Source organism: Nelumbo nucifera, chromosome 4 (assembly GCF_055504915.1).
Source record: "Nelumbo nucifera cultivar China Antique chromosome 4, China Antique-T2T, whole genome shotgun sequence".
NCBI classification, from domain to species: Eukaryota; Viridiplantae; Streptophyta; class Magnoliopsida; order Proteales; family Nelumbonaceae; genus Nelumbo; species Nelumbo nucifera.
The window spans coordinates 7,452,391-7,479,797 of NC_142652.1; the positions used below are offsets into that span (position 1 = coordinate 7,452,391).

The 27,407-nt window shown below is 45.3% G+C and overlaps 2 protein-coding genes across 4 annotated transcripts; both read left to right on the forward strand.

Moving 5' to 3' along the window:
- On the forward strand, positions 1 to 27,334 carry RGS1 (REGULATOR OF G-PROTEIN SIGNALING 1). 3 transcript variants are annotated; one of them, XM_010250470.3, is made up of 11 exons: positions 1 to 481; positions 20,388 to 20,508; positions 20,614 to 20,677; positions 20,803 to 20,887; positions 22,933 to 23,006; positions 24,134 to 24,325; positions 24,839 to 24,927; positions 25,112 to 25,350; positions 25,658 to 25,782; positions 26,455 to 26,576; positions 26,814 to 27,334. In XM_010250470.3, the coding sequence occupies exons 1-11, from the start codon at positions 405 to 407 to the stop codon at positions 27,030 to 27,032; spliced, it is 1,407 nt and encodes a 468-aa protein (XP_010248772.1). In that variant the 5' UTR covers positions 1 to 404; the 3' UTR covers positions 27,033 to 27,334. The 3 variants fall into 3 exon arrangements, with proteins under 3 accessions (XP_010248772.1, XP_010248773.1, XP_088759270.1); XM_010250471.3 differs by having other exon boundaries at positions 26,455 to 26,505; XM_088903144.1 differs by having other exon boundaries at positions 257 to 481; positions 25,172 to 25,350.
- On the forward strand, positions 3,134 to 4,725 carry LOC104591583 (uncharacterized). Its single transcript, XM_010250467.3, has 3 exons — positions 3,134 to 3,301; positions 3,384 to 3,841; positions 3,910 to 4,725. The coding sequence occupies exons 1-3, from the start codon at positions 3,274 to 3,276 to the stop codon at positions 4,582 to 4,584; spliced, it is 1,161 nt and encodes a 386-aa protein (XP_010248769.1). The 5' UTR covers positions 3,134 to 3,273; the 3' UTR covers positions 4,585 to 4,725.
- Positions 27,335 to 27,407: the final 73 nt, after the last annotated feature.

Below are 27,407 nucleotides of genomic sequence, written 5' to 3' on the forward strand. Positions count from 1 at the left end.
GTGCTTCATTGAATAGGCTTTTCCTCGTCTTAAGAAATCCAATGGCTAACGGTGTCATTCTTTTACCCGTACATTTCTCCAACAAGGCCACAATTCATGGGACGATCGACGATGTAGAAGTAGATGACGGATCTGTTAACATGAACCATTAAAGAATGATGGATTTCAGAAGATTCATTGAAATGTATTCTGGTCAAATTCTCGATCTGGGCCCGTATGTATTAACTAAAAATAGGGTTCTGGACTTCCGACGAAACAAAAGAAAAGAAAAAAGGCGGTGAGGACTTATTTGACTGATTTGACTCCATTGTTGGAAGCAGATCCTGTATGTCTTCTGCTCATGTCTCTGCATGTAGCAATTGTTTTAATGGTCGCATCCAGTGTTAGCTAAAGATCTAAAAGAGATGGCCAGCTGTGCTCTTCAAGGAGGTTGTCCGAGTGATTACATCGCTCTTGCTGTGTCCGCTATCGCCATGATTGTGTATGCTTGTATCTCCAACTTATTTCTTATTTCTGTCTTTTTTGCCCAATCTTTTCCTTACACTTCTCTGAGAATGGCATGTGCGTCTCCGTAAGAAATGTTAAACTTTTAAAAATGGAATATTTCTAAACCCCAAAACATACCAGAAAACAATTAATGTATTTATTATTTCGTATATTTTTTCGTCCTTTCCTTATATAAACGATTTGGTATTAAACAGTGCTATTGCTGGAAATATGGTTTTCTGTCGTTAAGTTGGATATCTGGTATGGTATTTAATGGGGATAGTTCAATTGAGCACATCCTTTCCTTTTTTATTCCCTTCCACTATTTTTCCTGTTTTCCTCTTCTTTTCCTTTGGGTTTATGCTGCTATTTTGTCAATTAGGTACTGAGCGTGGAGGCCTTACTTTCATAGTTATATGAAGTGGGTTGTACCCGAAATTTTAGCTCTCTATGCAACTTCTTATAGCTAAATATTTTATTGGCGAGCGATTTGTTGGAAAGCCACAAAAATTTATGTGTGTTTGTTTGGTTTTCTTTTCTTAAACCATTTTTCTCAGTCGTATTGTGATTTCTTATGCCAGTGTTTTGATTTCTTTCTTCCTGTCGTATTGGCACTGTGAGTGTGAGTAATATAGCATATTAGCATGTTGTCTCTTTATCTAATTCATGAAATGTAATCATTTTTGTGATGCGAGAATCAATGGGTTTAAATGCAAAATCCCTGAATACAATCATCATCATCATCATCATCGTGAACACGATCTGGGCACTCCTAGCTGGCTGTGACCTGGCTTCCGGCTGGAACGATCGACACCTGTGAGGAAGGAGGAAGTGAAGGGTTCCCGGGGAGATATCCCGGTGGGAACACTCCAACGGCTAAGTTAGGACTGGAGAAGAATCTCAAAGAGAGAGTAGAGAGTAAGAGTGCTGAAAGTGCTTAAGCTTCAATACCTTTGCTTCGCGAGGGTGGTAGTCCTTTTATACCGGAGGTCGGTCACATCAGGTGTAACCGTCACTGCCCTAGCCGTTACTGCCAGGATTGAGGTGGCAGGTGCAGGCCGCCATTGCGGGCTGCTGCTGCAGGGTACAGACTCGTCAGGCGTGCTATGCTTTTCAAGGACAACAGGCACGACGCCGCCTGGCAAGAGATGTGGGCACTGCCACCAGATCTGGCAGGTACGGATGTCAGGCGGATCTTCCCTACAGGCTACCGAACTACTCTGATTCGGCAGGTACGGATTCTGCGGATGCAGTCCCAAGGTACTTCTCCCTCAGGACACTTAGCCAAAAGCTGAGATGCCCCCTCCTCAAGAGTGGAGAGCTCGGGGCTCCCTAGGAGAGGAGAGTTTGGGGCTCAAGGGGAGCTCGGGCTCCTTCGCGGGGAGTCCGGGTCCCTTAGGGCTGCGGGAGATCGGCGCGCTTAGGCCTTGCGCTCGGGGCGGGCTGAGCCTCGCTTCCTAGCGAGCTGTTATTCCCGCTGAGTCGCTTGGTCGGGCTTCGTCGAGCTTGTTACGCCGGGTTGCGGCCAGGTTGTCATGCTAAGTTGCTGTTCATGCCAGGTCATGTCCACGTGTCCCCGTGTTACGAGGTCGTGCCAAATCACCCTACATCAATTGCCCCCCCACTCCCCGTGCTAGGGGTGCTGACCTCAGTGCGGGGAGTCCGAGGTCTGCCGGGTGGATTTGGCTCGGGGTCTAAGCCTTCTTGTCTGCCAGCTCATAGGTTGGACCGGTTCCCTGCTCGGTTTAGCCAGGCGTAGCTCGGGTAGCATACAGTCTACGCGCGGACGTCACGCGATTTATAGACTCCGCGGATGCCAAAAAACGCGCTAAACTAATTTCGTCTCGAAGGTCGTGCAACCGGTTTTCATGAGGGCCGTCAGATTGCTTTGATCTCAACCGTTGATGCCCGCGGATAGTGGCTATATAGTGGGGGTCCTGGTCATTTTCCTTTGCCACAAATCTTCAGCTGTAGTCTTGAGCTCGCGTCCAAAGCCTCTAGCTCGGGTCAGTTCCTTTCCAGTTCGGTCTTACTTCTCTTTGGTGAGTCATCCTAGCTCTTCCTTGGTTTCAATTATGTCTTCTTTCAATAGCCTTTTGGACGAGCCCGAGGTGGGTACCTCGGCTCAGGGTAACCCGCGCCTCGGGTCGCCAGGCATCCACCTCTCATCGAGTTCGGATGCCGGATAGGTTCGGGCCCTCCACCATGACCTTGGAGAGGCTCCGCGAGCTCATTCAGCAATACAACTTGCCAGGGGAGTACACCTACAGTTTACCTGCGGGGAACTTCCCATGGGAGCACGACCCTGACGAGGTCGTGATCTTCCGAGAGCAGCTCATAGCCGGGCTGCGTCTTCCCTTCCATCCACTCTTAGTGGAGGTCTTGAAACATTTCAATGTTACGATAGACCAGCTTCACCCGAACTCGGTCCGTAACGTGGCTGGGACCATCTCTCTTTGTTATGAGTATGTCATCCCCCTTGACTTGGACATACTCTGCTCCATCTTGACCATCAAGAAGAGCGCTTCATGTGTTCTTCCCGAGCACAGGAGGGCTTACTACTTGTCCCCCCGCCCGGGCTTTAAGCTAATGCACAAGCTTCCTAGCAAGGTCCCGCCCTGGAAGTAGGACTACTTCGTAGTCCGGAACCCCGCGGGGTGGCCCTTCCCTACTCACTGGAGGTCGGCTATCCAAGACCTTGGCGTCATACTCGACAAGAAGACCAGGGAGGCATTCCAATCGTGGACTGAGGTCGGCTGTGATTTCAGAGATTATATCAAAGAGGGTATGCTCTTCCCGGCCGGCTTGAGCCCGGGTAGGTAGTTAGTACCTTAGCTGTTTGGCCTACTCTTTTTTTCCTTCTTTTACTCGAGTACTAACGCCGAACTCTTTTGCAGGTCCTATGGAGGCAGATAAACTCAAGGGAGACCGGCTTTTTAAACACATGAAGGGGAGGAAGAAGCGGGCTGCCAAGAGAGCTCGTATCGAGTCGCCGCCTGCCCCCACTCCCGAGCCCCAGCTTCCACAGGCTCCAATTTCTGAGCCTGAGCTCCCCGGGGCTCCTCCAATTTCTGAGCCTGGGGCCTCGGCTGAGACCGTAGTGAGGTCAGCAACTGAGGCCAAGGTTGCCACCGGGGCTGCTAACGTTGCAGCTGAAGTCTCCGCCAAGCCTATTCACACAGCCGAGACGGCTGTCTCCAGCTTGGGGAGCCCAGATGGGGTCCAAAGCATCTTGCTCCCTCAATGCGGTCTTCGAAAGAGCAAGGGGGCCACTTACTCCGAGGAGATTGCGGTTTGGGCTGACATGCTCAATCCTTCTCATCTCGGAGCCCGGGCTGCCACCCACACTATGGTGGTAAGTTTTCTTCTCTTTCTTTTCTTTTTTGTATGTGCTTCTCTGGTACTAACTAGCTCCTTTGTCAGGCGAACTCCGTCGTGCACGCACTTACTCTTCAGACCGAGAGGTACCTGAAGCAGGCTTTGATTGCCGAGGAATCTTCCCGCGTTGCCCATACCGAACTGAGGATGGCTCGTGAGCAGATCCACCGGTTGGATAGCGGTGCCATGGCCCAGAGGGGCGTCATCACAGCGCTGACAGAGGAAAAGGACGGGCTAGCTCGTGAGAACAGCGAGCTGAGGGGCAAAATGGAGGCCCTTAGAGCGGAGCAGACACGCGAGAAGGGCGTGCTGAGGGGCGAGCTGGACGCCCTTAAAGTAGAGGCTGAAGGCCTTAAGGAAAAGGAGAAGGTTCTTCTGCACGAGGTGGAGTTCCTCAAGGCGGATATCGCAGAGAAGACCAAGATCTTTACCCAGGCGATAGAGGAGACGAAGGTCAAGGCTGTCTCTGAGTATATTCAGTCCGATAAGTTCGATGCCATTCTGGGGGAGGCCTACCGCAAGGGGTTCAAGCTTAACAGATGGTTGATAAGGCATACGTACCCTGAGCTCGACACAAGCGCCATCACCACCTCGCGAATCACGAGCGAGATAGCTCGTCAAGCCGCGGAGGATCCGGACTCAGAGGAGAAGGGTGGTGACGAAGAAGCTGATACCCCTGACCAGCCCGAAGCTCCTGGGGGTGGAGAGCCCCCGAAGTAATTGCCCTTGCATTCCGAGCCTGCGAGCTCAATCCTTGTATTTTGTTTTTTCTTTTTGTTGAGCTCGTTGTATAAAATTTTACATGTTAATGAAATTGACCCTTTTCTAAGTGATCTTTCTTTTCTACATATTGCCTTATCCGAGCTTGTCATGGTTGTGTGTGGATTGGTTTGTCGTAGTAAGGCATAGTAGGGTGCATGTCCGAACTGCCTTGCGGCGTACACCGAGGTGATTGCCATAGTAAGGCATAGTAAGGCGTGTGCCTGAACTGCCTCATGGCGTACACCGAGGTGATTGACATAGTAAGGCATAGTAAGGCGTGTGCCTGAACTGCCTCATGGCGTACACCAAGGTGATTGCCATAGTAAGGCATAGTAAGGCGTGTGCCTGAACTGCCTCATGGCGTACATCGAGGTGGGCTTAGCGCCGTAGGGTCTGCTTGCGCCTTTGACGCGGCGTGCTATGGTGCCGAGCTCCTTGGTCAGCTCGGTGTTTTGGCCCCTTAGAGCTCTGAGAGTGACCCGTGGTCTACTCCGTTACTCATAGGTAATACTGTCTTAGGTTGACGATATTCCATGCCCGAGGTACTTGTTTCCCTTCTAGGGTTTGGAGCTCATATGTTCCTTCCCTGAGTTTTCACTTTACTCGGTAGGGTCCTTCCTAGTTCGGACCGAGCTTGCCAACGCCGGGCTCAGGTACCATAACCTTACGGAGAACCAGGTCGCCAACGCGGAGAGTTCGCTTTTTGACCCTGGTGTTATAGTATCGAGCTACCCTTCGCTGGTAGGCCGCGGTCCTGATGTATGCGAGGTCCCGTACTTCGTCAAGCAGGTCGAGGTTGGTACGTAGCTCGTCTTCATTTGCCTTGTCATCATATGCTTTTAATCTTAGTGAAGGAACTTCAATCTTGTCTGGAATGACTGCTTCGGTGACGTATGTTAGGTTAACGGGGTTTCTCCCGTGGCAGTCTTTTCCGTGGTACGGTAGGCCCACAACACACTGGGCAGCTCGTCCGTCCACAGTACCTTAGCTTGGTCTAGGCGCGCTTTTAGCCCTCGAAGGATTGCCCTGTTTGTGACTTCCGTTTGCCCATTTGCCTGAGGGTGCGCCACTAAGGTGAAGTTCTGCTGAATCCCCATGTCTCGGCACCAGTTTTGGAATTTGATGTCTTCGAACTGCTTACCATTGTCGGAGATCAGTATTCGAGGTAATCCGAAACGACACACTATGTTCTTCCAAAAGAAGTTCTGCACATTCCGGGCCGTGATTGTTGCGAGAGGTTCAGCTTCGACCCACTTTGTGAAATAGTCAACTGCCACCACTAGGAACCTCCTTTGTCCTGTTGCTGGTGGGAATGGGCCGAGTAGGTCAATCCCCCATTGCGCAAATGGCCATGGGCTAGTGAGGTATTTTAGATCGGCAACAGGCCGATGGTGGATGTTGGCGTGCTTTTGACACGTCGCATTTTTTGACGAGCTCGGTCGCATCTGCCTTCATTGTTGGCCAGTAATACCCCTGTCGTAGTGCTTTCTGAGTGAGGGCCCTGCCCCCCAAGTGTCTGCCGCATAGGCCCTCATGAGTATTGCAGAGGACGAACTCGGCTTCAGAGGGTCGCAGGCAGCGCAGGTAGGGGAGCGTGTAGGATCTTCGGTATAACCGTCCGTCAATCATAACGTATTTGGCTGCCTAACGCTCTACCCTTCTAGTGGCGTTACGATCTGCGGGGAGGGTCCCGTGTAGCATGAAGCTCGTGAGCGGATCAATCCAGCTTGGCTCTGGTTGAACGACGGGAGCAACCTCCTCTGCCCCCCTGAGAATGCTAGGCCAAGGCAAGTTCTCTATATACACGGTTCTCATGGTGTTATCGCCAGTGCTGGCTAGACGGGATAGGGCATCGGCTTCGACATTCTCTGATCTCGGGATTTGTTGGATGAAGTATGACCGGAAGTTGAGCAGAGCCCCTCTTGCTTTAGCTAAGTATGCTATCATGGTTGGCTCGCGGACTTCGTATTCATCCATAACTTGGTTTACCACGAGCTGGGAATCGCTGCAGACAACGACGTGCTTGGCTTTCACTTCCCTTGCCAGATCCAGCCCGGTTAGCAGCGCCTCGTACTCTACTTCGTTGTTGGATGCCGCGAACTCAAAGCGTAGTGCGTACTCCGGTTTCACACCGCTTGGCCCGTACAGAACGATCACAGCCCCGCTGCCCTGCCGGTTTGATGAGCCATCTACGTGAAGGATCCAGGGTTCTTCATCCTAGTTCGGGCTTGGCCTAACTAGGAGAGACGCTGCGTTGGTTGCTACTTCACAGGGCTCGAGTTCAACCGGCCTGTGAAGCCCGGGCTCACCCGCACTGGGGGCCTTGTGTTCCACCGGCCTGGAGACTTCAGAACTGAAGGTACACTCTGCGACGAAATCTACTAAGGCTTGGGCCTTGATAGCAGTTCGTGGCTTATATTGGAGTTCGTATTCGCTGAGCTCGATGGCCCACTTCGTTAGCCTTCCTGAGACTTCGGGCTTGAGCAAGACTTGCCTCAGAGGTTTATTGGTAAGGACAACGATGGCGTGAGCTTGGAAGTACGGGCGGAGCTTTTGGGCTGCCACAACCAGTGCGTAAGCTAACTTCTCTATCTCGGGGTACCTCGTCTCTGCTCCCTGCAATATTTTACTAACATAGTAGACGGGTCATTGGACCCGATCTACTTCTCTTATTAGTACCGAGCTAACCACCTCGTCACTCACCGAGAGGTACAACTCTAAAACATCACCCTCTTCGGGTCGGGTTAAGACTGCGACACTGGCTAGGTGTCTTTTGAGCTCGTCGAATGCGAGCTGGCACTCTTTAGTCCACTCAAAACCTTTGTTTTTTATGGCCTTAAAGAAGGGCAAGCAGCGATCTGCTGACTTGGACATGAAGCGGCTTAGGGCGACTAGCCGGCCGTTCAACTTTTGAACCTCATTTAATTTTCGGGGTGGTCTCATCTCTAGGATGGCTTTGATTTTGTCCGGGTTGGCCTCAATGCCTCGGCGGTTAACGATGTACCCTAGGAATTTTCCCGATGTGACACCGAAGACACACTTGTTTGGATTTAACTTCATATTAAATCTACACAAAATTTCAAAAACTGAATGTAAATCTTGTACTAATTCATGCGAAAATTGGGTTTTGACGACCATGTCGTATACATAACACTCTACTTTTTTGCCAACTAGTGGCTCAAACAGCTTGTTTACAAGTCTTTGAAAAGTGGCCCTAGCGTTTTTTAGCCCGAAGGGCATGACCTTGTAACAGTACAAGCCGAACTTGGTTATGAAGGCAGTTTTCTCTTCATCTGCTGGGTCCATCTTGATTTGATTGTAGCCTGAATAGGCGTCCAGGAAGCTCGGCAACTCGTGCCCCGAGGTCGCGTCGACTAGATTGTCGATCCTGGGAAGTGGGAAGCAGTCCTTCGGGCAAGCTCGATTCAGGTCAGTGTAGTCGACGCACATGCGCCACTTACCGTTAGCCTTTTTTACCAGAACGGGGTTGGCCACCCAGCTTGGGTAATGGACTTCCCTGATAAAATTGGCTGCAAGGAGTTTCCCGACCTCCTCGTCGACTGCCCTCCATCGCTCCGGGGCTAAGTTGCGTTTCTTCTGTCTAATGGGCCTAACTATAGGATCAGTGTTGAGTCTATGAGTGATTATGTTGGGGTCTATGCCGGGCATTTCTGCTGCTGACCATGCAAAAACATCTAAATTTTCAAGTAAGAAGCTTACCGGTTGAGACCGCAGGGGCTCCTTAACAGAAGCGCCGATCTGAAGCACCCGAGCTGGGTCTTCTGTCGAAGCCGGGATGGGGATGGTCTCCTCGGTAGGTGCGGCTCGCTCCGCGAACTGCTCCGCAGGTCATTCTAGCTTGCGGTCGTCAGCTACCTTGGCCTTTCCTTTGAGGGCGACTACGTAGCACTTGCGGGATTCGAGCTGATCACCTCGTGTCACTCCAACTCCAAAGTCTGTAGGGAACTTCATCGCCAGGTGGTAGGTGGAAACTACCGCGTGTAGGGAGTAGGTGATGGGCCGTCCTACTATTGCGTTGTACGGGAAGGGGGTTGCGACCACCAGGAACTCGTGAGTGAGCCTCACTACACTGGGCCAGGTACCGACCTCTACTGGTACAGTGACTCTCCCTAAAGGCCTGATCTCCTCGCCACTGAATCCTACCAGTGGAGTGCTTGAGGGCTTCAGGTCGCTTTCCGGGAGCTGAAGCTGGTCGATGGCTGCCTTGAAGAGGATGTTTGCCGAGCTGCCCGAGTCGACTAGGACGCGCTTGACCTCAAAGTTGTTGATCTTGATCTTTATGATGAGCGCGTCATCATGGGGATAATGGACCCCTCGCGCATCGTCTTTGGTGAAGAAGATCGGTTCCTCCATCCTTGGCTGTTTCGGGGGGTTAAGCTCTTCTCTGGCGGCCTCGCGGGCTGATGACCGAGCTGCGGCCGAGGTGCAGCCCGCGACAACCGATCCTCCGACGATTACATGGACGGTTCCTCTGACTGGTCTTTCGTCGGGAGGCTGCCTCTGCGGCTGCTCAGCCTGTCTGCTGGACTCGGGAGCTTCTTTACTCTGTTCCCCTTGCCGACCTGCTTTATTGTTACTGCCATGATGTACAAAATTTATCAAATATCCGCGACGGATGAGTTCTTCTATCTCATCGCGGAGGTTATTACAATTCTCGGTGCTATGACCGTTATCTCTATGGAAACTACAGTACAAGTTCTTGTTCCTAACATTAGGGTCGGCCTTGAGCCGAGGTGGCCACTTTACATACGGGGCGTCCTTGATCGCCATGAGGATCTCGGCCCGCTTCGTGTTGAGGGGTGTAAACACCCTTTCTGCTGCTGGAGCTCGAAAAGGCTGAATTGGGTTTACCCCCCGAGCTTGTTCCTTCTTCTTCTTGTAGTCGTTAGGAGCCGGGGGTTCCGGTCCCCTTCTTTTTTCGGGGGCGTGCTCGCCCTTCTGGTTGATCTCCTTCTCTGTCCCTATGAACCGATCTGCCAGTTCGAGGAACTCGGTCACGGTCTTGGGTTGGTTGACAACCACGTGGCATCTAAACTCCTTGTGGGTGATGCCTCGCTTGGCCGCAGTGAGCCGAACTGCAGGGTCTAGGTCTGGTATCTGCAGGCAAGCGTCATTAAACCGTTTGATATAGTTCCGGATGGACTCCCCATCTCTCTGGACTATGCTGAGGAGGCTTTCTTGGGTCCTCGGGCATCTCTCACTAGTGACGAAGTGGGAGGTGAAGACCTTCACGAACTGCGCCCAGCTCCTTATTGAACCCGACGAGAGGTTTCGGTACCAAGTGCAGGCCACCCCTTTGAACGTAGTAGAGAAGGCCACGCACATGCAAGATTCACTTGCCTTGGCCAGATGCATCTGGGACTGGAAGGCGTCGACGTGGTCGTTGGGGTTGAAGGACCCATCGTATTTGTCCAACGGGGGGAGCTTGAAGTCCTTGGGCATGGGGACCGCGAGGAGCTCCAGGGATAGAGGAGAGGGGACCGAGAGGAGTGGTGCAACTGTTACCTCTCCCGAGCTTATTTCTATTTTGCCCTTGAGCTCGGGCAGGTCGTGGACGGTGGTAGTTTGGCGAGACCGGCGACGTCTTCGCTGCTTCTTGGCCAGCTTGGCGTTGGTGCTGTTGGCTTCAATATTGCTGAGCTCGACGAGCCCAGGGGGAGGCAAGGATGGCTGCCGGTAGCTGCGGACAGGTCCTTGTTCCAGGTCGCCGGCTAGCACCTCGAACCTGTTCTCCGCGAGCAGAGGCTCGAACAACGAGTGTTGGGGTGACGCCGGCCTAACCGGCTGGGAAGCTCCCGACCTGACCGCGGGCAGCACGGCGGGGGTAGGGAGCCTCCCCTTTCTTCCTTGAGACGATGCTGAAGTCTCTCCCCGGCGGGAAGGGAGTTCACTGCGGCGCTGAGGCTTAGCTGGTTGCGTCGCCGGATGTCGGGGGGGAGTGAAGGGAACTGTTGTTGATATTGGTACTGGGACATTTGGTGTAGCACTTGCTGCTGGTGGGACTGGAGTTGCTGGAACTATTGCATCTGAGCCTACATGGCTCGCATGCACTGCATCAGATCCTCGAGCTGACCTTGGCTGGCCACCGGAGGGAGGATGGTGGGTTCAGCGAAGGTTGTTCCGACTGTAGAGGGCAGCGGAACAATCACGGGTGCCACCGGGGGGAGGACGGTCAGACTAGGGACCCCGTCCACAGAGAGAGGGACGACGAACTGGCCGATGCAGACGGTGGGTAATTGGAGTTGTTCCTCAGGGGTGTTCCGGCGTTCGGTGTTGCTGGAGGAAGCCATAGGTGTTGACGATACTGAACAGTTCTTTGAAGAAAGTTGTACAGAAGTTACAGGAAGGCCTTTTGAAGCGTTTCCCACAGACGGCGCCAAATGATGCTGCATGATCTGGGCACTCCTAGCTGGCTGTGACCTGGCTTTCGACTGGAACGATCGGCACCTGTGAGGAAGGAGGAAGTGAAGGGTTCCCGGGGAGATATCCCGGTGGGAACACTCCGACGGCTAAGTTAGGACTGGAGAAGAATCTCAAAGAGAGAGTAGAGAGTAAAGAGTGCTGAAAGTGCTTAAGCTTCAATATCTTTGCTTCGCGAGGGTGGTGGTCCTTTTATACCGGAGGTCGGTCACATTAGGTGTAACCGTCATTGCCTTAGTTGTTATTGCCAGGACTGAGGTGGCAGGTGCAGGCCGCCACTGCGGGCTGCTGCTGCTGCAGGGTACAGACTCGTTAGGCGTGCTATGCTTTTCAGGGACAACAGGTACGACACCGCCTGACAAGAGATGTGGGCACTGCCACCAGATCTGGCAGGTACGGATGTTAGGCGGATCTTCCCTACAGGCTACCGAACTACTCTGATTCGGCAGGTATGGATTCTGCGGATGCAGTCCCAAGGTACTTCTCCCTCGGGACACTTAGACAAAAGCTGAGATGCCCCCTCCTCAAGAGTGGAGAGCTCGGGGCTCCCTAGGAGAGGAGAGCTCGGGGTTCCCTAGGAGAGGAGAGCTCGGGGCTCCCTAGGAGAGGAGAGCTCGGGGCTCCCTAGGAGAAGTTCGGGGCTCAAGGGGAGCTCGGGCTCCTTCGCGGGGAGCCCGGGTCCCTTAGGGTTGCGGGAGATCGGGGCGCTTAGACCTTGCGCTCGGGGCAGGCTGAGCCTCGCCTCCTAGCGAGTTGTTACTCCCGCCAAGTTGCTTGGTCGGGCTTTGTCGAGCTTGTTACGCCGGGTTGCGGCTGTTGGATTGAAGTCTTTGTATGTATGAGTATTCGGCTGATAAGAGTTCTTATTAGCCTATACTTAAGTTTAAGTTGTCCTGTACTGGGCCTAATCCTGTTTAATGTTTTAAGTTGTCTGGGTGTCCCATCACTAATCAGGGGCATTCTAGTAACTTCCTGTATCATTGTACTACACCATAATATAAATAATAGTACTGTCGACTGAGTAGAAAGTTCGACATTCCTGCATCTCTTCTTCTTCTTCTTCTCTTTTCTGCTACTTCGGCTACAGTAATTTAGCTTTCATGGTATCAGAGCATTAGCTTCTTCCTGGTTTCAGCCGGCACACACTCTCTTCTCTTGTTGTCTTTTCATCTTCTCTCTCCCTTTTCTGGGTTGCTGTAGAGAAGACCTAGGGGTGTAAGAGTAAAGCAAGTTCGAACCTAGGGTTTCTCTTGGTTGTGGGACTCAAGGGAAGTAAGACCCAGAAGTAGATGTCCTACTAGGTTATTTCCAGCAAATAGTAGCTATTTGGCTACTAAGAGAGGTCTGTGTAGGACAGACCTAGTTGAGGACTGATTTCAGCAGTCCTAGCACTAGCCGAAAGGGGCTTAGCTACTTCTACAGTTACAGCTTCGGTGCTCCAGCAAGACTCGCACAGACTTAGCTTCTTCTACAGAGCCCACTGTTCACTTGCTACTGTTGCGGCCTCGAACTGTTCACTCACTACTGTACCCGAACTGTTGCAGTTTTTGGTTCAGCCCAAGTGAAGTCTATCTAGTGTTCTACCAGCACTGTGAACACTTCTACCATCATAGCAATGTGGCAAACAGCTCCAAGTTCAGGGTGGTTATCAGTCCGAAACCCCTCACCACTGCTGTGAGATTACCTAGGGAGCTGCTAGCTCCAGATTGTTCAGCACTGTGAACCCTAGTTGAGGACTGATGTCAGCAGTCCTAGTATTGGTCGCAAGGAAGGGCACTCTCTTTACAGTTGCAGTACTCAAAGTTCAAGTGGAGTCTGCATAGCACAATAGTTGAGAACCCTTAGCTTCAGGTCGGTTACCAGCCCAGAACTCCTTGCTTGCTGTTGTAACTGAACTGTTTCAGAACTGTGACAGTCTCGGCAAGTCTGAAACTGTGTCGAGTGCTGTCAGAACCTGCTGTGGTCATTTCAGCTAATCAGATCTGCTCCAGAACTGGTTCAGAACCTTCAGAACTGCTTCGGCTAGTCTCAATCAGTGTCACCTACACAGTGGCTGCAGTCAAGATGTCTTCAATACCCAGAGATGTTTCTTCTAGAGATAACAGGCCTGCGGCAAGTGGGAATTTTGTCACCAGCAACAATGATGACAACTCACAAAATACACCAACAGTGTCTTCTTCTCCTATGGGACAGGTTGTTGATTCCTCTGGAACTGGTACATTGGGCTTCTCTGCTAGTGAGGTTGAGATCCTTAGTAGGGCATTAGCCTGTCTAAGAAATAATTCTTTTGCTTCTACATCTCTTGCTAGATCAGGTACAGCCTCTCCCTTCAGTGCCACTGGCTCTATTGACTCTACTTCTTGGGTTATTGATTCCGGTGCTACTGACCATATGACACATATGTCTTCCCTATTCTCTTCATATCATTTGTTGTCTGGTCAGGATAAGATGAGAGTTGCTGACGGGTCTTTCTCCACTATCTCTGGAAAGGGAATTGTTGACCTAAGCAAGGACCTCTCTCTTAAATCAGTTTTACATGTTCCCAGTCTTACCTCAAATCTCTTGTCTGTTTCAAAACTTACCAAAAATTTGAACTGTAAGTATAACCTTTTTTCCTACTCATTGTGTCTTCCAGGACAGATTGACAAGGAGAACGATTGGGTGCGGTCATGAGTATGGAGGCCTCTACTACCTTGATGCAGACATCGGCTCAGCCTTACAAGCATCTGCTGCTAGTAATCCGGAAAGTGTGGAGTCAATAGCTAAGCTGCATCTTTGGCATGCTAGGCTAGGTCATGTGTCTTTCTCCTCATTAGAAATGTTGTTTCCCGAATTGTTTAAGGGCATTCCAAGTCAGAGTCTAACCTGTGAAGTATGTCAAATGTCAAAACAATGTAGAACTGTGTATCCAATTTCCAGCAATGAAATTTGTGCTCCTTTTGATTTGGTTCATTCTGATGTCTGGGGCCCTTCACCCATTGTTTCCTTTGATGGCTTCCGGTACTTTATCAGTTTTATTGACCACTACTCTCGTTGTACATGGATCTACCTGTTAAAAGGACGGGATGAAGTACCATGGATAACCATGGCATTTTGCAAGATGATTGAAACACAGTTTAATAAGAAGATTAAGCAATTCAGGTCAGACAATGCTGCTGAATACTTTGAAAAATCCTTGAACTTATTCCTGGAAGATGCTGGCATACTACATCAGTCATCCTGTGCTTATACTCCTCAGCAGAATGGAGTTGCTGAGCGCAAGAATAGACATCTATTGGAGACAGCTCGAGCCTTACTATTCCAACACAAAGTCCCCAAGCAATACTGGTCTCAAGCTGTACTTTCTGCATCATATCTGATAAACCGGATGCCATCTAAGGTGTTGGGTATGAAAACCCCTTTCTCTGTTTTGTGCCCCACTCTTCTAGACTTTCCCCTTCCTCCTCGGGTCTTTGGCTGTATATGTTTCATACATGTGAAGGATTCAAAGAAGACTAAGCTAGATCCTAAGGCTACAAAGGGAATATTCTTGGGGTACTCTCCTACACAAAAGGGTTACAAGTGTTATGACCCTGTCTCCAAGAGAAAGTATGTCACCAGAGATGTGGTGTTCTTTGAGTCTCAACCCTATTTTCAGTCTTCTCAGAATCCTCTTCAGGGGGAGACTAGTGGGATGGAAGAGGATTCTCATTCTCCCTCCTTTTTTGTTCCCCTATCTACCTTGGGTCTTCCATCCTCTCTTCCTACTCCTTGTTGTGACATTCCGGGTCAACCCAGTGAGGCTCCCACTGTGCCGGTTACCTCTCCTGATGCTGCAGATGTTCTTGAAGGCTCCAGTGGGCAACAAAAAGAGATACTTACATACAACAGAAGGAAAAGGGGTCCTCAACCTCATGACAGCAATCAGTTGGACTCGGATCAATTTGTCTCTACAATCCAAGGTAATTTCAACTCTCATACTTCTGATTTGGATCTTCCTATTGCTCTCCGTAAGCCTATCCGCTCTTGCACCACCCGGCACCCCATTGCTGATTTTGTTTCTTACTCACATTTATCTCCTGCCTATCACTCCTTTGTGTCTGCTCTTTCCTCTATGCGTGTTCCTTCTAGGTACTCAGAGGCTGTGTCTGATCCAAGGTGGAAAGAAGCTATGAATGAAGAGATGAAAGCCCTAATGAAAGCAAGAACTTGGGAATTAGTGGATCTGCCAGAGGGGAAGACCACTGTTGGGTGCAAGTGGGTATTTACTGTAAAGCACAGGGAGGACGGGTCCATTGAAAGGTACAAGGCCAGACTTGTGGCAAAGGGGTTTACTCAGAAAGAAGGGATTGACTACAAAGAAACCTTTGCCCCGGTAGCAAAGCTCAACACAATTCGGGTTCTATTGTCACTAGCAGCAAATTTTTCATGGGAACTTCATCAGCTGGATGTGAAGAATGCCTTCTTAAATGGTGACCTTCATGAAGAGGTATTTATGGAACCTCCACCAGGCTATGACTTTAGTAGAAAGGTGTGCAAATTGAGGAAAGCATTATATGGGTTGAAGCAATCTCCCCGTGCATGGTTTGAGAGGCTCTGTGGGGCCATGAAGAAAGTGGGGTACACTCAGAGTGGTGCAGACCATACCTTGTTCATAAGGAGACAGGATAGCAAACTTACCGCACTCATTGTTTATGTGGATGATATGGTAATTACCGGGAATGACTTGGAAGAGATAAAAAGACTGAAGGAGTTTCTAGCTTCTGAATTTGAGATCAAAGACTTGGGTCATTTGAGATATTTTCTTGGGATTGAAGTTGCCAGGTCAAGAGAGGGAATCTACATATGTCAGCGGAAGTATGTTCTTGACCTCCTAGAGGAAACAGGCATGATGGGGTGTAGGCCAGCAGATACTCCAATGGAACAAAACCATGGCCTGCAGGAATCAGTAGGGGAGGACTATTATGATAAAGAGAGATACCAAAAATTGGTAGGGAAGCTGATATACTTATCCCTCACTCGGCCAGATATTGCTTATGTTGTGCATGTTGTCAGTCAATTTATGCACTCTCCAAAGATTCCTCATATGAAAGCAGTTGAAAGGATTCTCAGGTACTTGAAGACTTGCCCAGGGAAGGGAATTCTCTTCAGGAAAAACAATAGAATTGAAATTGAAGCCTACACTGATGCAGATTGGGCTGGGTCTGTTGGAGACAGGAAGTCAACCTCGGGTTACTGTACATTTGTGGGAGGAAACCTGGTCACATGGCGCAGTAAGAAGCAGAATGTAGTGGCTAGATCAAGTGCAGAAGCAGAGTATCGAGCTATGGCCCACGGGGTTGCTGAACTCTTATGGCTCAGAACTCTTCTTAATGAACTTGGCATTAAGGCTGAAGGTCCTCTCAGGCTGTATTGTGACAATAAAGCTGCCATCAACATTGCCAACAATCCCGTGCAGCATGACAGGACAAAACATATTGAGATTGATCGGCACTTTGTTAGAGAAAGAATTGTCTCGGGTGAACTCTGTGTGCCTTATACTCCATCTGAGATGCAAATTGCAGATGTACTGACTAAAGGGCTGGCAGCAGCAAAGTTTAGGGACATGCTTGGCAAGCTAAACATGATTGATATCCATGCTTAGCTTGAGGGGGAGTGTTGGATTGAAGTCTTTGTATGTATGAGTATTCGGCTGATAAGAGTTCTTATTAGCCTATACTTAAGTTTAAGTTGTCCTGTACTGGGCCTTTGTTAATGGGCCTAATCCTGTTTAATGTTTTAAGTTGTCTGGGTGTCCCATCACTAATCAGGGGCATTCTAGTAACTTCCTGTATCATTGTACTACACCATAATATAAATAATAGTACTGTCGACTGAGTAGAAAGTTCGACATTCCTGCATCTCTTCTTCTTCTTCTTCTCTTTTCTGCTACTTCGGCTACAGTAATTTAGCTTTCAGTGGCCAGGCTGTCATGCTGAGTTGTTGTTCATGCCAGGTCATGTCCACGTGTCCCCGTGTTACGAGGTCGTGCCAAATCACCCTACATCAAAAACCATGTATAAGAGCGAAAAAAATAAGGTGAAGAGAGCTCTCTCTAAAATAAAAGGAAATATCACATGATAACCTTCTACCAATCTCTTCCAAAACCATTTTATTCAGGTATTAGTAGAGGTGTAAAACGGGTCGTGTCAGTGCTTGTATGTGGCCTGTGGGCCGTCTCGGGTCGTGCTTCCCTCCCCTGGGATATTTTGGGGGTCAGCTCAGCACGGCCCATGGCCTGAGCCCGCGTGGGCTTGTATCATGCCGTGCCATGCGACAGACCGGTCTGGTCTGTGGGCTGAGCCTTAGGCCTAGCTGGGCCATGGACCAGGCCAAAGCAATTTATTTAAAAAATTTGAAAAAAATCTTAAAATTTTTATGTTATATGAATTTTGGTGTATACAATTGTTTATATATACAATAATTAAATAAAATAGTATAATAAAATTGAAAACAATTGTTTATTTTATTGATATATTATATACTATATATTATTTTATAATTATAACTTATATAATATATAATATATATAAATATATAAAATATAAATATAAATAAAATATGGGCTGTGCCGTAGGCCATGCCGGCTTGGCCTGCGGACCTGAAACCCCAAGCCTGGCACGGCCCATACAATCGTTCTGGGTAGTGGCACGGCCCATGACTATTGGGCTGGGCCGGCTCAAAATTGGGCCAGGTCATGCTGGGCTGCGGGCGGCACGGCTCGATTTACACCTCTAGGTATTAGACTCCTTGAGCACCTTAGTCCATTCAAAATAAAAACATCCCACCTATTCATTGTGGGGATTGATCTATCCTTATCCTGGAAATTCTTTTCAACGTTACCTCAACAAGCCTGAACAGATTATTGATGAACTTAAACATTGTTTTCATGTTTTTTTTTTTTCATTTTACACTTTTATTGGTAATCTCAACATGTTGTTTTGTGGTCAGAGTCTTTGAACCAAACATAGCTGTTATAGGAAACATTAGAGAAAAGAATAATAATGTGCTCTTTTCTTAAGGTTACAAACTATTAGGAAACAAGCAGAGATGGGCTTTATAGAAGAATTTCCTGAAAAATAATAGGGAATGGATTTTAGCAATGTCAATCAGTGGCAGACTTTCAAGAGCTGTGCAAAACATTGAACCTGAATTGGACTTACCCAATTGCCTTGGTACTTGGACTGCTCTTGGGATCTGTAGTAAGTATGTTATGATCCTATCTGGGAAGTGAAGAGGATTAATTGGTTGACTTGTGTAGATCAGAGGATGTATGAGGTAATATATTTGGAAGTGGGAATTTTTTTCTCCCCGAAATATTATTATTATTAGAAAAGGTGGAACACCATTGCTTCTGCTTAGATGGAATCTATATTTATATTAACAAGGGCTTCACATTGGAATGGCGAAACAAGATTTATGTAGCCAACCTCATATAGTTGGGACAAGGTTTAGATTAATGATGATGAGCTTTACATTCTGTATAGAAACACCAAGTTTTTGCACATCTATGTTACACGCATGGCATGGACAAGGTGTTGAACATGGATTATGCACTAAAAAACAAGGACATGATCCTATTGGTGCCTTTTTTTTGTCATCAAGAACCAAAACTTTATTAAATGCAAATTGAAGAATAGCGTACCCCTGAATATTTCTTCAGTGGTGGTAGAAGGAGACAGACTCAAAGGTGGTAATAAGCTGGATATTAAATCGGGAGGGGCCTTGGAGATTCTCTCATCAGATCAATGAAATCAGGGTTATCCAATCGCAGCTACACTGTCTTAAGGTGAATTCCAAGAAATTTGAACTCACTAGAGTAGCGGATGCTCTTGCTAAATCTGGGGTGGGCAGGGATTTTTTGTACAGCAATATAGAGCTTCCTTTTTAATGGGTAGGGAAGGCTTTTTGGTTTTTGTTTAGTACCTGATTAATGTATCTCTTATACATACTGTATATCCCTCTCCTTTCTTTTTAATGAAATTTACCATTTCTCAAAAAAAAAAAAAAGTAAAAAACAAAACAAAAAGTACAAGTAGAGTTCTGCCTGAGGACCCCTTTGTTTGGGGCCTTTAGGCTAGCAGCAGCTACCAACCTGTTCTAATTTGTTATTTACAAGTTTCCGCTTTGGGGATCATTCCCAAATACAAATATGTTCTGTTTGCTCCTTGCCTTGCCAAAGTATCAGGGATACTATTGGTTGATCTTAGTATTCCCACCAATGGCTAAGATGTTTGGTAGATTCCTTTTCCCTTCATGGGATTCGAGGCCCTTAGAAGTGAGCAGAAAATAGGCCATGGTTAACCATCATAATTAGTGAACATGTGTATGCTTCAGTACCTGATATTATGGAGTAGGAACCACATTGGAGGATAAGCAAAGGATGCAGATGAGTAGAATAAGTTTGATCACCTTGCATCAACCATCTAATGGACCATGGACTTGATAAGCAAACCCACCTAGTGGATTGTTGAGCTACAAGTCCTACGATAAGGGAGTTCGGTTGTCTAAAAAGCCAAGATTGTGGATGGTCAAGAGGGTTCACCATTTATATTGATGGGTCAAAAGGGAAGGGAAGAATGAAGATGCATAGCACTTGTTGGCACTGGGGTTTTTGATAATAAAGAGCTTTGAAACTTGTGGAGGGAATTATATTTTTCTGGTGGGTGCTAAATGTGGAAGGCAATTATATTGATGCAACTAAAAAAAGCCTTAAATATATCAGTTGAGATGTTCTTGCTTAATTCATGGTGGTATTTAGAATTTATACGAGCTTTGACAGTTCTATCTTTTTTCTCTATCCTACATGATCATGGCAAGAGATTATTCCCTTGCTCATCCTCCATTTTCTAGTTTTCTTTTGGCAGCAACACCATGTGACAGAAGTTAATAAACAGTATTATGTTAAATATTTATTTCTTGGACCAATTAGAATAATAATTAAGAGAAAAAACTTATAGTTTTTTCATTTTGGCTAAAGGTCTATTTGATAAAGGCTAAGTGGCTGAACTAAATGACTTTGTGTTTTAGTGAATAAGTCATGTATCTTAGCTCCTAAATGGCTGAATGGCATGTTGAGTTGATTACCATACCCTCAAATATGTTATCACATGACCCTTTTATCCACTAAATAACATAGCAATAAGTCATTCAATTCAGCAACTTCAGCCATTATTAAATGGCCCCTAAGTACATGAATCTTACTTATAGAAATGCAGATTTATTTTCTTTACTTCAAATAGCCTATGTTGAAATAATTTTTGTGCCTTGGCGACTGGAGATTAAGTGGTCTTCTCTTTCAGGCTTCTTGCTCGTTCTACATTACCCTTTGTGGTTCACAAGATTCCTTGTACAAAAGGAAGTGGATTCTGGCTTTTAATTATTCAAATTTTTGCTAGCTTCGATCTTTTATTCTCAATGGTGGTAAGATCAGCATGGATTTTTATTGCATAATTATGAATGCATGTATGTATTTGGAGATCTATTACCATTGGTTATTACAAGTGGAAGATGCAATGATTCATGCAGATGGGCATCAATATTTTGAAAATCAAAAAGAGGCATTGGTGGCAATCTTGCTATATTTGGGCAGGTGCTTTTACTTTACTATCAATGTTAGCTTTCATGTTATTTCATTTTCACATGGAAGTAGTTAATCGGTTAATCCCTTGCTAAATATTTGCATTAACCATTTTCTATATTTGGTTGCTTCTTCAGTCTGGTTCGAAGGTCCATTTGGATTTGCTTTACTGCTGAGCTGTCGCATAGTACAGGCCTTCCAACTGTATCACATATTTGCCAAGTAAGTCAAGAAAACTCAAATGTGAGAATTAATGGTGGACCTGAATTACATACCTTGCATTGAAATTGTTACATGTAGAATTCTATCCTACTCAATTTGAAAAGGTTATTCTAACTATGTGTGGGCTACCAGAAATCCTGTTTAACCATTTTACTCTATTAAGGGCAATGTCCAATTTGGTCAGACCACCAAGCTCAGTGGCTAATTTGTTGATATTGTTGACTTCTAACTAAGATGAAGTTTCAATGAATCTAATTTCAGTTCTAATTTAGTAGTTGATTCCACCAACTGGTGAGTTCAGATTTTCAATCTGGTTTGACTCAGTATGTTAAAACCTGGCCTGGAGGTTGAACCTCAATGGATCAACTGTTCAACAATCTGGGTCAATGGATCAACCTATGATGTCATCATTATGAAAAATTAAAAAAATACAACAATACTGAATTCCGGTAACTCACTGAACAGATCAAATAGGTCAATGGTTCTACCATAAGGGTCAATAGATTGTTAACTGAGTAACGGATTTTTATAACATGCCAGATTAGAGGTTGACCCAGACCAGGATTGTGGTTGGGCCAACCATGGGTAGAAAACATTGGTTTGACTTATACCAGTTTATGGCTGGATTAAATCTTTTAGTGACTTATACCAGTTTGGGCCAACCAGTTTATGACTGTCAAACCTAGATTTAAAACATTTGTATGACCATCCTGCCTGATCTCAAACTTGGATGATCATCAGCATTATTGTTGCCTTCTCACGTTCCTGTTCTGTTCTGCCATTCCAGTTGACACAAAACAATGCAATTTTCCCTTGAAAAGTTTGTGAACCCCTAATCAAGAGTATGGCATTTCTTGTATCATCCTTGCCACCATCTCTTCCTCACTTTTTTTTTCTCCTTTTGTTCAAAAATCAAACTCAGTCCATATAGCCCTGAAGGCAGCAAATCACACCATTTTCCATACTGTTCTACCTTGTTGCTCAAGCCTTAAATTGCCAGCTTAGATAAAATGCTTCAGTTGGATCAGGAAGCATCAAACATGTTCAACACCCTGGCCCATAAACCCCCAAAAAATTTGCAATGGAGGAAACAATGATTGACTGACATATTGCTTGACTTTTTTTTTTGATCAGTAAAAAGAAGAAGCTTTTATTGATAGAGAAAACAGAATTTACAACAGTGAGTAGCCTCGGCTACCCATTCAACAATCACAGAAATAAACAGTAATAGCCCCAGGATTTTGCTTTTTTAAAATTACAACTGTGCCCAGAATATATATATATTTGCCCCAAACTACCTCAGTGCACTTCCTTTCTGATCATTTCCTTGCTCTTTTATAGAGTGCTTAACCTGCACCACATGACTTCTTAATTCTTATTGATGCTTCTCAGCCTTCACTTGTGTCCAAATGATGTGGTAAACTTTCCTTTATCTCCTGTATTCCTAGATTATCCCAAGTATACTCTTCTTTAACTTTGCATTCCTAGACTTCATGTTTGCATATTTCAACATTCTCATCTACTCATTGTATAAACATTCAATGGCTACAACCTTTCAGTGGATAGGATACTTAGCAGAAGGCCTTCCGAGGGGCATGAAAGGAGATTCTAGAATTGCCATAAAATAGGCTAAAGCCCTAGATTCTGGCCTCTGGAAACTGTCCCATTTTTACATGAAAGCGAGGAAATTTCCTCTTCTATGGTATGCTGTGTGCAGCTTCAGATGAATCCCAAGAAATCTGAATCAGGTGGCTGATGAGTTAGCTAGACATGGGCTGGTAAGGGATATTTTGTATATACACCTTTAAAAAAACTAAGAAAAGGAAGAAGGCCTCAGTCAACAGATGCACCTCCAATGGAAAATTCGAAATTGATGTATGTGTGTGTGTTGTCTCCCACAAATAATTGCTTTGAATTACTCCATCTGTTTTCATACTGCTTTCTTACATTGTTGTGCTGTACTCATTTTAATAGTTCTGGTGGAGGTAGCAACAAAATTGGTTTTACTAATATTAGGTTCACTTGCTTGCTATTTGATATTTTAGGCGGCGTTTACCACCAATCAGATCATATATCTTACTTCCTCTGATTCTCTTGCCATGGATTGCTGGTGCTGCTTGTAAGATTCACTGCCTCAGAATGATTTTTATTTGGAGACCCTTTTGGCTAAACTAATCTTATTTTTAGAAGGAACAGTATATCTGTTACTTTTCTTCACTATTTGTTAATTTTTACAACCATGCCTCATGGTGATTATTTTCCCAATATGTTTCTTTTCACTATTTGTTAATTTTCACCATCTTGACCAACTTTAACCTTTATGACTTGAGAACTAATGTGCTTGCAAAAATATTCTTGCTCAGTGTGGCCTGCAATAAATAACTTTACATGCCTTGCTGGATATCTAATAATTCCATTTGAAATTTATTAATTTACCTTATCTTCTGAAATTATTTTTTTTCATGGTCTTTCTAAACTTAGCTAAGTTAGATTTCTACTTTTTTTGTTCACTAAAACTCTTTCTGTGCCCAGACAACTAACATTAGGACCTAGATAGATAATTCCTCTGGTGTTCAATGAACCAGAAAGAAATCTGCTTCCCAATGAATGGTATTTGAGATGACCAAGTAAAAGGGGTCAAATCACCTGGAACATGTTCCTGCTATCCATCACTTAAATAATCTGGGGAGAGTGGAGTCCATGTATTTTTGAAAATACAGTCAGGGTTGCCCTTTACTCTTGGATGTTGATTCACAGAAAGTTCAAAGGGGTAACCACTGGGAATATCTGATAAGACACCCAAATGAGATTGATTTATCAGTTTTCCTATAAAATTCAGTAATTTGCCCTGTTAAGCTCTCCTCCGGTACAACTGGTACCCAATTTGGATGCATCCCATTTTTGATAAATTGCACATCCCCAATGGAAAAGACAAAAGATACCACTGTATGATGATCAGTTTACAAATTGGGGATACTTCTTTCTTTTAAAGTATGCAACTTTTTAGTAACAATTAGGGATGTGGCCTAAAATTCCAACTTGCTTTTTCAACCAGAGGACTTGCTTGTATTCTTTCTACTTTTCCAAGTATGGTTTATTGAAAGTTGTCTGCTGCTTATCAGTCTGTTATGAATCTTCTAATTGTTATTCAGCTTCACTTTTTGTTTATTTGATTTTCCCATTGTCCTTTGTTCTGATTTCCATAGAAATTAACTATTTGTAATGAAGACCTTTTCTGACTTGTAGTTATTCATGTAAAGAAGCCTCTAAATCCTCGATGCCACTTGCGGGGTCAGTGGATCATCCCTGTTGTATGCCTCCATGCATTGTATATTGTTGCCATGGTTTTTATGACATGGTCTGTTCAGCATATCAAGTTTCGATTTCATGAATTTAAAGACCTCCTGCAGGGAGTAATTGTCTCTGCTGCCTCCATTGGTATGTTTCTACTTAAATTTCCTCCTTTGGTCTTGCCTCCCTTTTTTGCTGCTAAAGCAAGTTGAATTCCTATGATACAAGTCATATATTTTGTGTTTAGGGCTGTTGTAATCTCTATGTGTTCCACAAGTTAGATGATCTTCCATTTGGTCCATGCACACATAATTGTATCACACATAGAACTGTAATGGAGGCTCCTGCTCAAATTTCAGCAGGACAGTACTGCATCAAATTACTTGGAAAACAAAAGGCAGAAATTCTCATAACCAGTTAAGAGAGCATGGTTTTTTATGACAACCATACTAATAAGTGAAATTAGATATAGGCAATAGAAAACCTTGCACTCAGTTTGACCTTCCAAAACTGAAAAAAAAAAAAGAAAAAGAAAAAACCGAGGGCATGTTAAAGGGCATTTGTTTTGCATTCCTCAAATTAAGATTTGAAACATCATTCGGCTATCTTCTTTATTCATGAATCACCATCTTAAGCCCTGTTCGATTTTCAAACTTCCAGGACTATGGGTGGTTGCTTACATTATGAATGAAATCCATGAAAATACAGAATGGCTTCAAGTTGCCTCCCGGTTTCTACTGTTAGTGACGGTATATCATCTAATTGATAAATTCATTTAGAATTTTTTTTGCATTGTTGTTATCTAAATATTTCTAATTCATTCAGTTCTTTTCCCCATTTTGTATCTCTTATTGAATTTATTGAGTAGATCCTTGTTTGAGTTGTTTGCTTTACTTGCTAACATGGATGAGGGTTTCCTTGTTTTCCAAACAGGCAAGTATTCTTGTCCTTGCGTTTTTTTCGTTATCAATCTCCCAACCTTTGCTCTCACAGATGAGCTTGAGAAGAAGGGAACCCAGGGAGATTGGGACAATGAGTATGGCTTTGGGCATACCTGATAGTGGGTTACTATTACCAAGGGGACCCACACCAGAAATAGATCCTAATGAACCTCTGGATAAGCTTCTTCTGAACAAAAGATTCCGTCAATCTTTCATGGCCTTTGCAGATAGGTCTCTCTCTCTCTCTCTCTCTCTCTCCCATACTCACTCAATCCTATGAAAGTAGGTTTATTTTGAATACATAGCAAGGTGTTTTGGGCTGGAATTTTTCCCACAGTCAGTGGGAAGAGAAAGTTTGTTGACTCATGTTGAGCTCCAAAGTCCAAACTAGTTTGCTATGGGTAAGATTCTGTGATCATTTAGGGAAGCTCACTAAATGATCTGACTAGCAAATCTGCTTCTGTATGTGTGCATAGGCCTGTGGTTCTTCTATCATTCAATGCCACCTGAGAATAAATTTCTGTTGTTATAATTACAGTTGTTTGGCTGGGGAAAGTGTACATTTTTACGAAGAAGTGCACGAACTTGGTAAAATACCCATGGATGATACTGTAAGAAGGGTCTATATGGCACGGCACATTATTGAGAACTACATAGTTGCTGGTATGTTGTCTGTTTATTGAAATATGCTATTGTTACACAAACCAACAGTTTTTATGAAACAGAGTGCTCTTCTAACCAATGAAAATTTACATTATCCCCTAAAGTTGGCAACTGCTGTGATGGTTTAGTTATGTGGTCATCCAAATGCGCACTTTCTGGATTGGCTGGAATATAAACTATAATGAACATTCTGGATTAGCGATCGTATGTTAGCCATTTGATATCAGCAGAAATATCTGAACTAAATTACCTGTTGCTTTGCTCTTTAGTGAATGAAGACCTGTTCTGAAACTTCTGTTTCTCTATATGCCTAATTAATAGTCTGTCCATCAAGTTTCAACTGAAAATTTGAACTATACTACGAGGCAGTTTTACTTCAATATGAGACTTAAAGAGTTGGGTGATTATATAGATACTGTTTTATTAGGTGCTATCTTATAAAGTATATAGGCACATGTGTATTGCATATCAATTTAACTACAAGTTAAGGTGCCAACCAGCTGGTTGGTAAGGTCTCCTGCTGGTCTTAGCGGAGACTTGGGATCGAATCCCACCTGCACCTGGGTTGGGGGATGGGCTACCCCCGTTGTGTAGCCCTTCAAAAGATATCAGGCCTTATTACTATATAAAGCTCATCTGATTGACCATCCTGCACAATTTATGGAAATGCAGGTGCAGCTATGGAGGTAAACATATCTCACCGAACACGGCAAGAGATCTTAGGTACTCCAGACCTGGCACACCCTGATCTCTTTAATAATGCAATAAGTGAGCTGATGCAGCTGATGAAAACAGTATGTTCTCTTTTGGTTCAAGTTGAAACCACTTGGTTGAGGGTGCAACTTCGGTCAGGTTGTGTTGAGCATTTGTTAAACTTTGAATGAACTCAAGCCCAAACCCAAGCCTGATGTAGTTAAAATTCTTCAATTCGGGCAATGCGATTTGCATACCTATGGCTGGTTGCACCCTTTTTTTTTCTATTTTCCTTCTTCACTTAAAATGCTTTCTAACTAAACTAAATGATTTTGAAGAACTTGGGGAAGGATTACTGGTCATCAACTTTCTTCATGAAGTTCAAAGAGGAGTCACGATCACAAACAGATAGCAATGAACTTATGGAACGGGTAATTGGGTGGGACATCTCTCCGCGGCTGAGTTCTGTCCATGGTGCTGATGATCCCTTTGGTCAAGAACCGCCCTCAAAGGGACACCGACGCCAGTGTGATTCTCACAATTCAGATTCATGGTGAACCTGAAGATGGCTGGATTAAACTAGAGCATATCAGTCAGTGGAATGAAGTTGGGTTACGTTTGTATCTTTTGTTGAATTTTAGCAGTTCAATGTTAAAACGAGAAGAATGAAGGTAAAAAAAGGTAAGAAAGAGATGATGTATATGTTATAATTTATACCACAAGGACGGACGCTACATGTAAACATGCGCTGTTTGATTTATCACGGCTGATGATGTAACACACAACAAAAAGTTTTGGCTGATGTTAATATACTCTTTCTGCCCATGTTAATTGTTAATACAGTTGTTAGAGGTGAGAAGTTCCATATTACCCATGTTTCAGGCATATCAAATGGATTACATGCTGAATGAGTTGGGCACAAATCAAAGGCC

Excerpts from the sequence above, each read along its gene's own strand:
- RGS1 (XM_010250470.3), top strand. The coding sequence starts at position 405 with ATGGCCAGCTGTGCTCTTCAAGGAGGTTGTCCGAGTGATTACATCGCT. Across the intron at positions 20,678-20,802 it reads ATCTTGCTATATTTGGGCAG|TCTGGTTCGAAGGTCCATTT; the intron begins GTGCTTTTACTT and ends TTGCTTCTTCAG. Across the intron at positions 24,326-24,838 it reads TGTCTCTGCTGCCTCCATTG|GACTATGGGTGGTTGCTTAC; the intron begins GTATGTTTCTAC and ends TCAAACTTCCAG.
- LOC104591583 (XM_010250467.3), top strand. The coding sequence starts at position 3,274 with ATGCTCTTCCCGGCCGGCTTGAGCCCGG. Across the intron at positions 3,302-3,383 it reads CCCGGCCGGCTTGAGCCCGG|GTCCTATGGAGGCAGATAAA; the intron begins GTAGGTAGTTAG and ends ACTCTTTTGCAG. Across the intron at positions 3,842-3,909 it reads CTGCCACCCACACTATGGTG|GCGAACTCCGTCGTGCACGC; the intron begins GTAAGTTTTCTT and ends CTCCTTTGTCAG.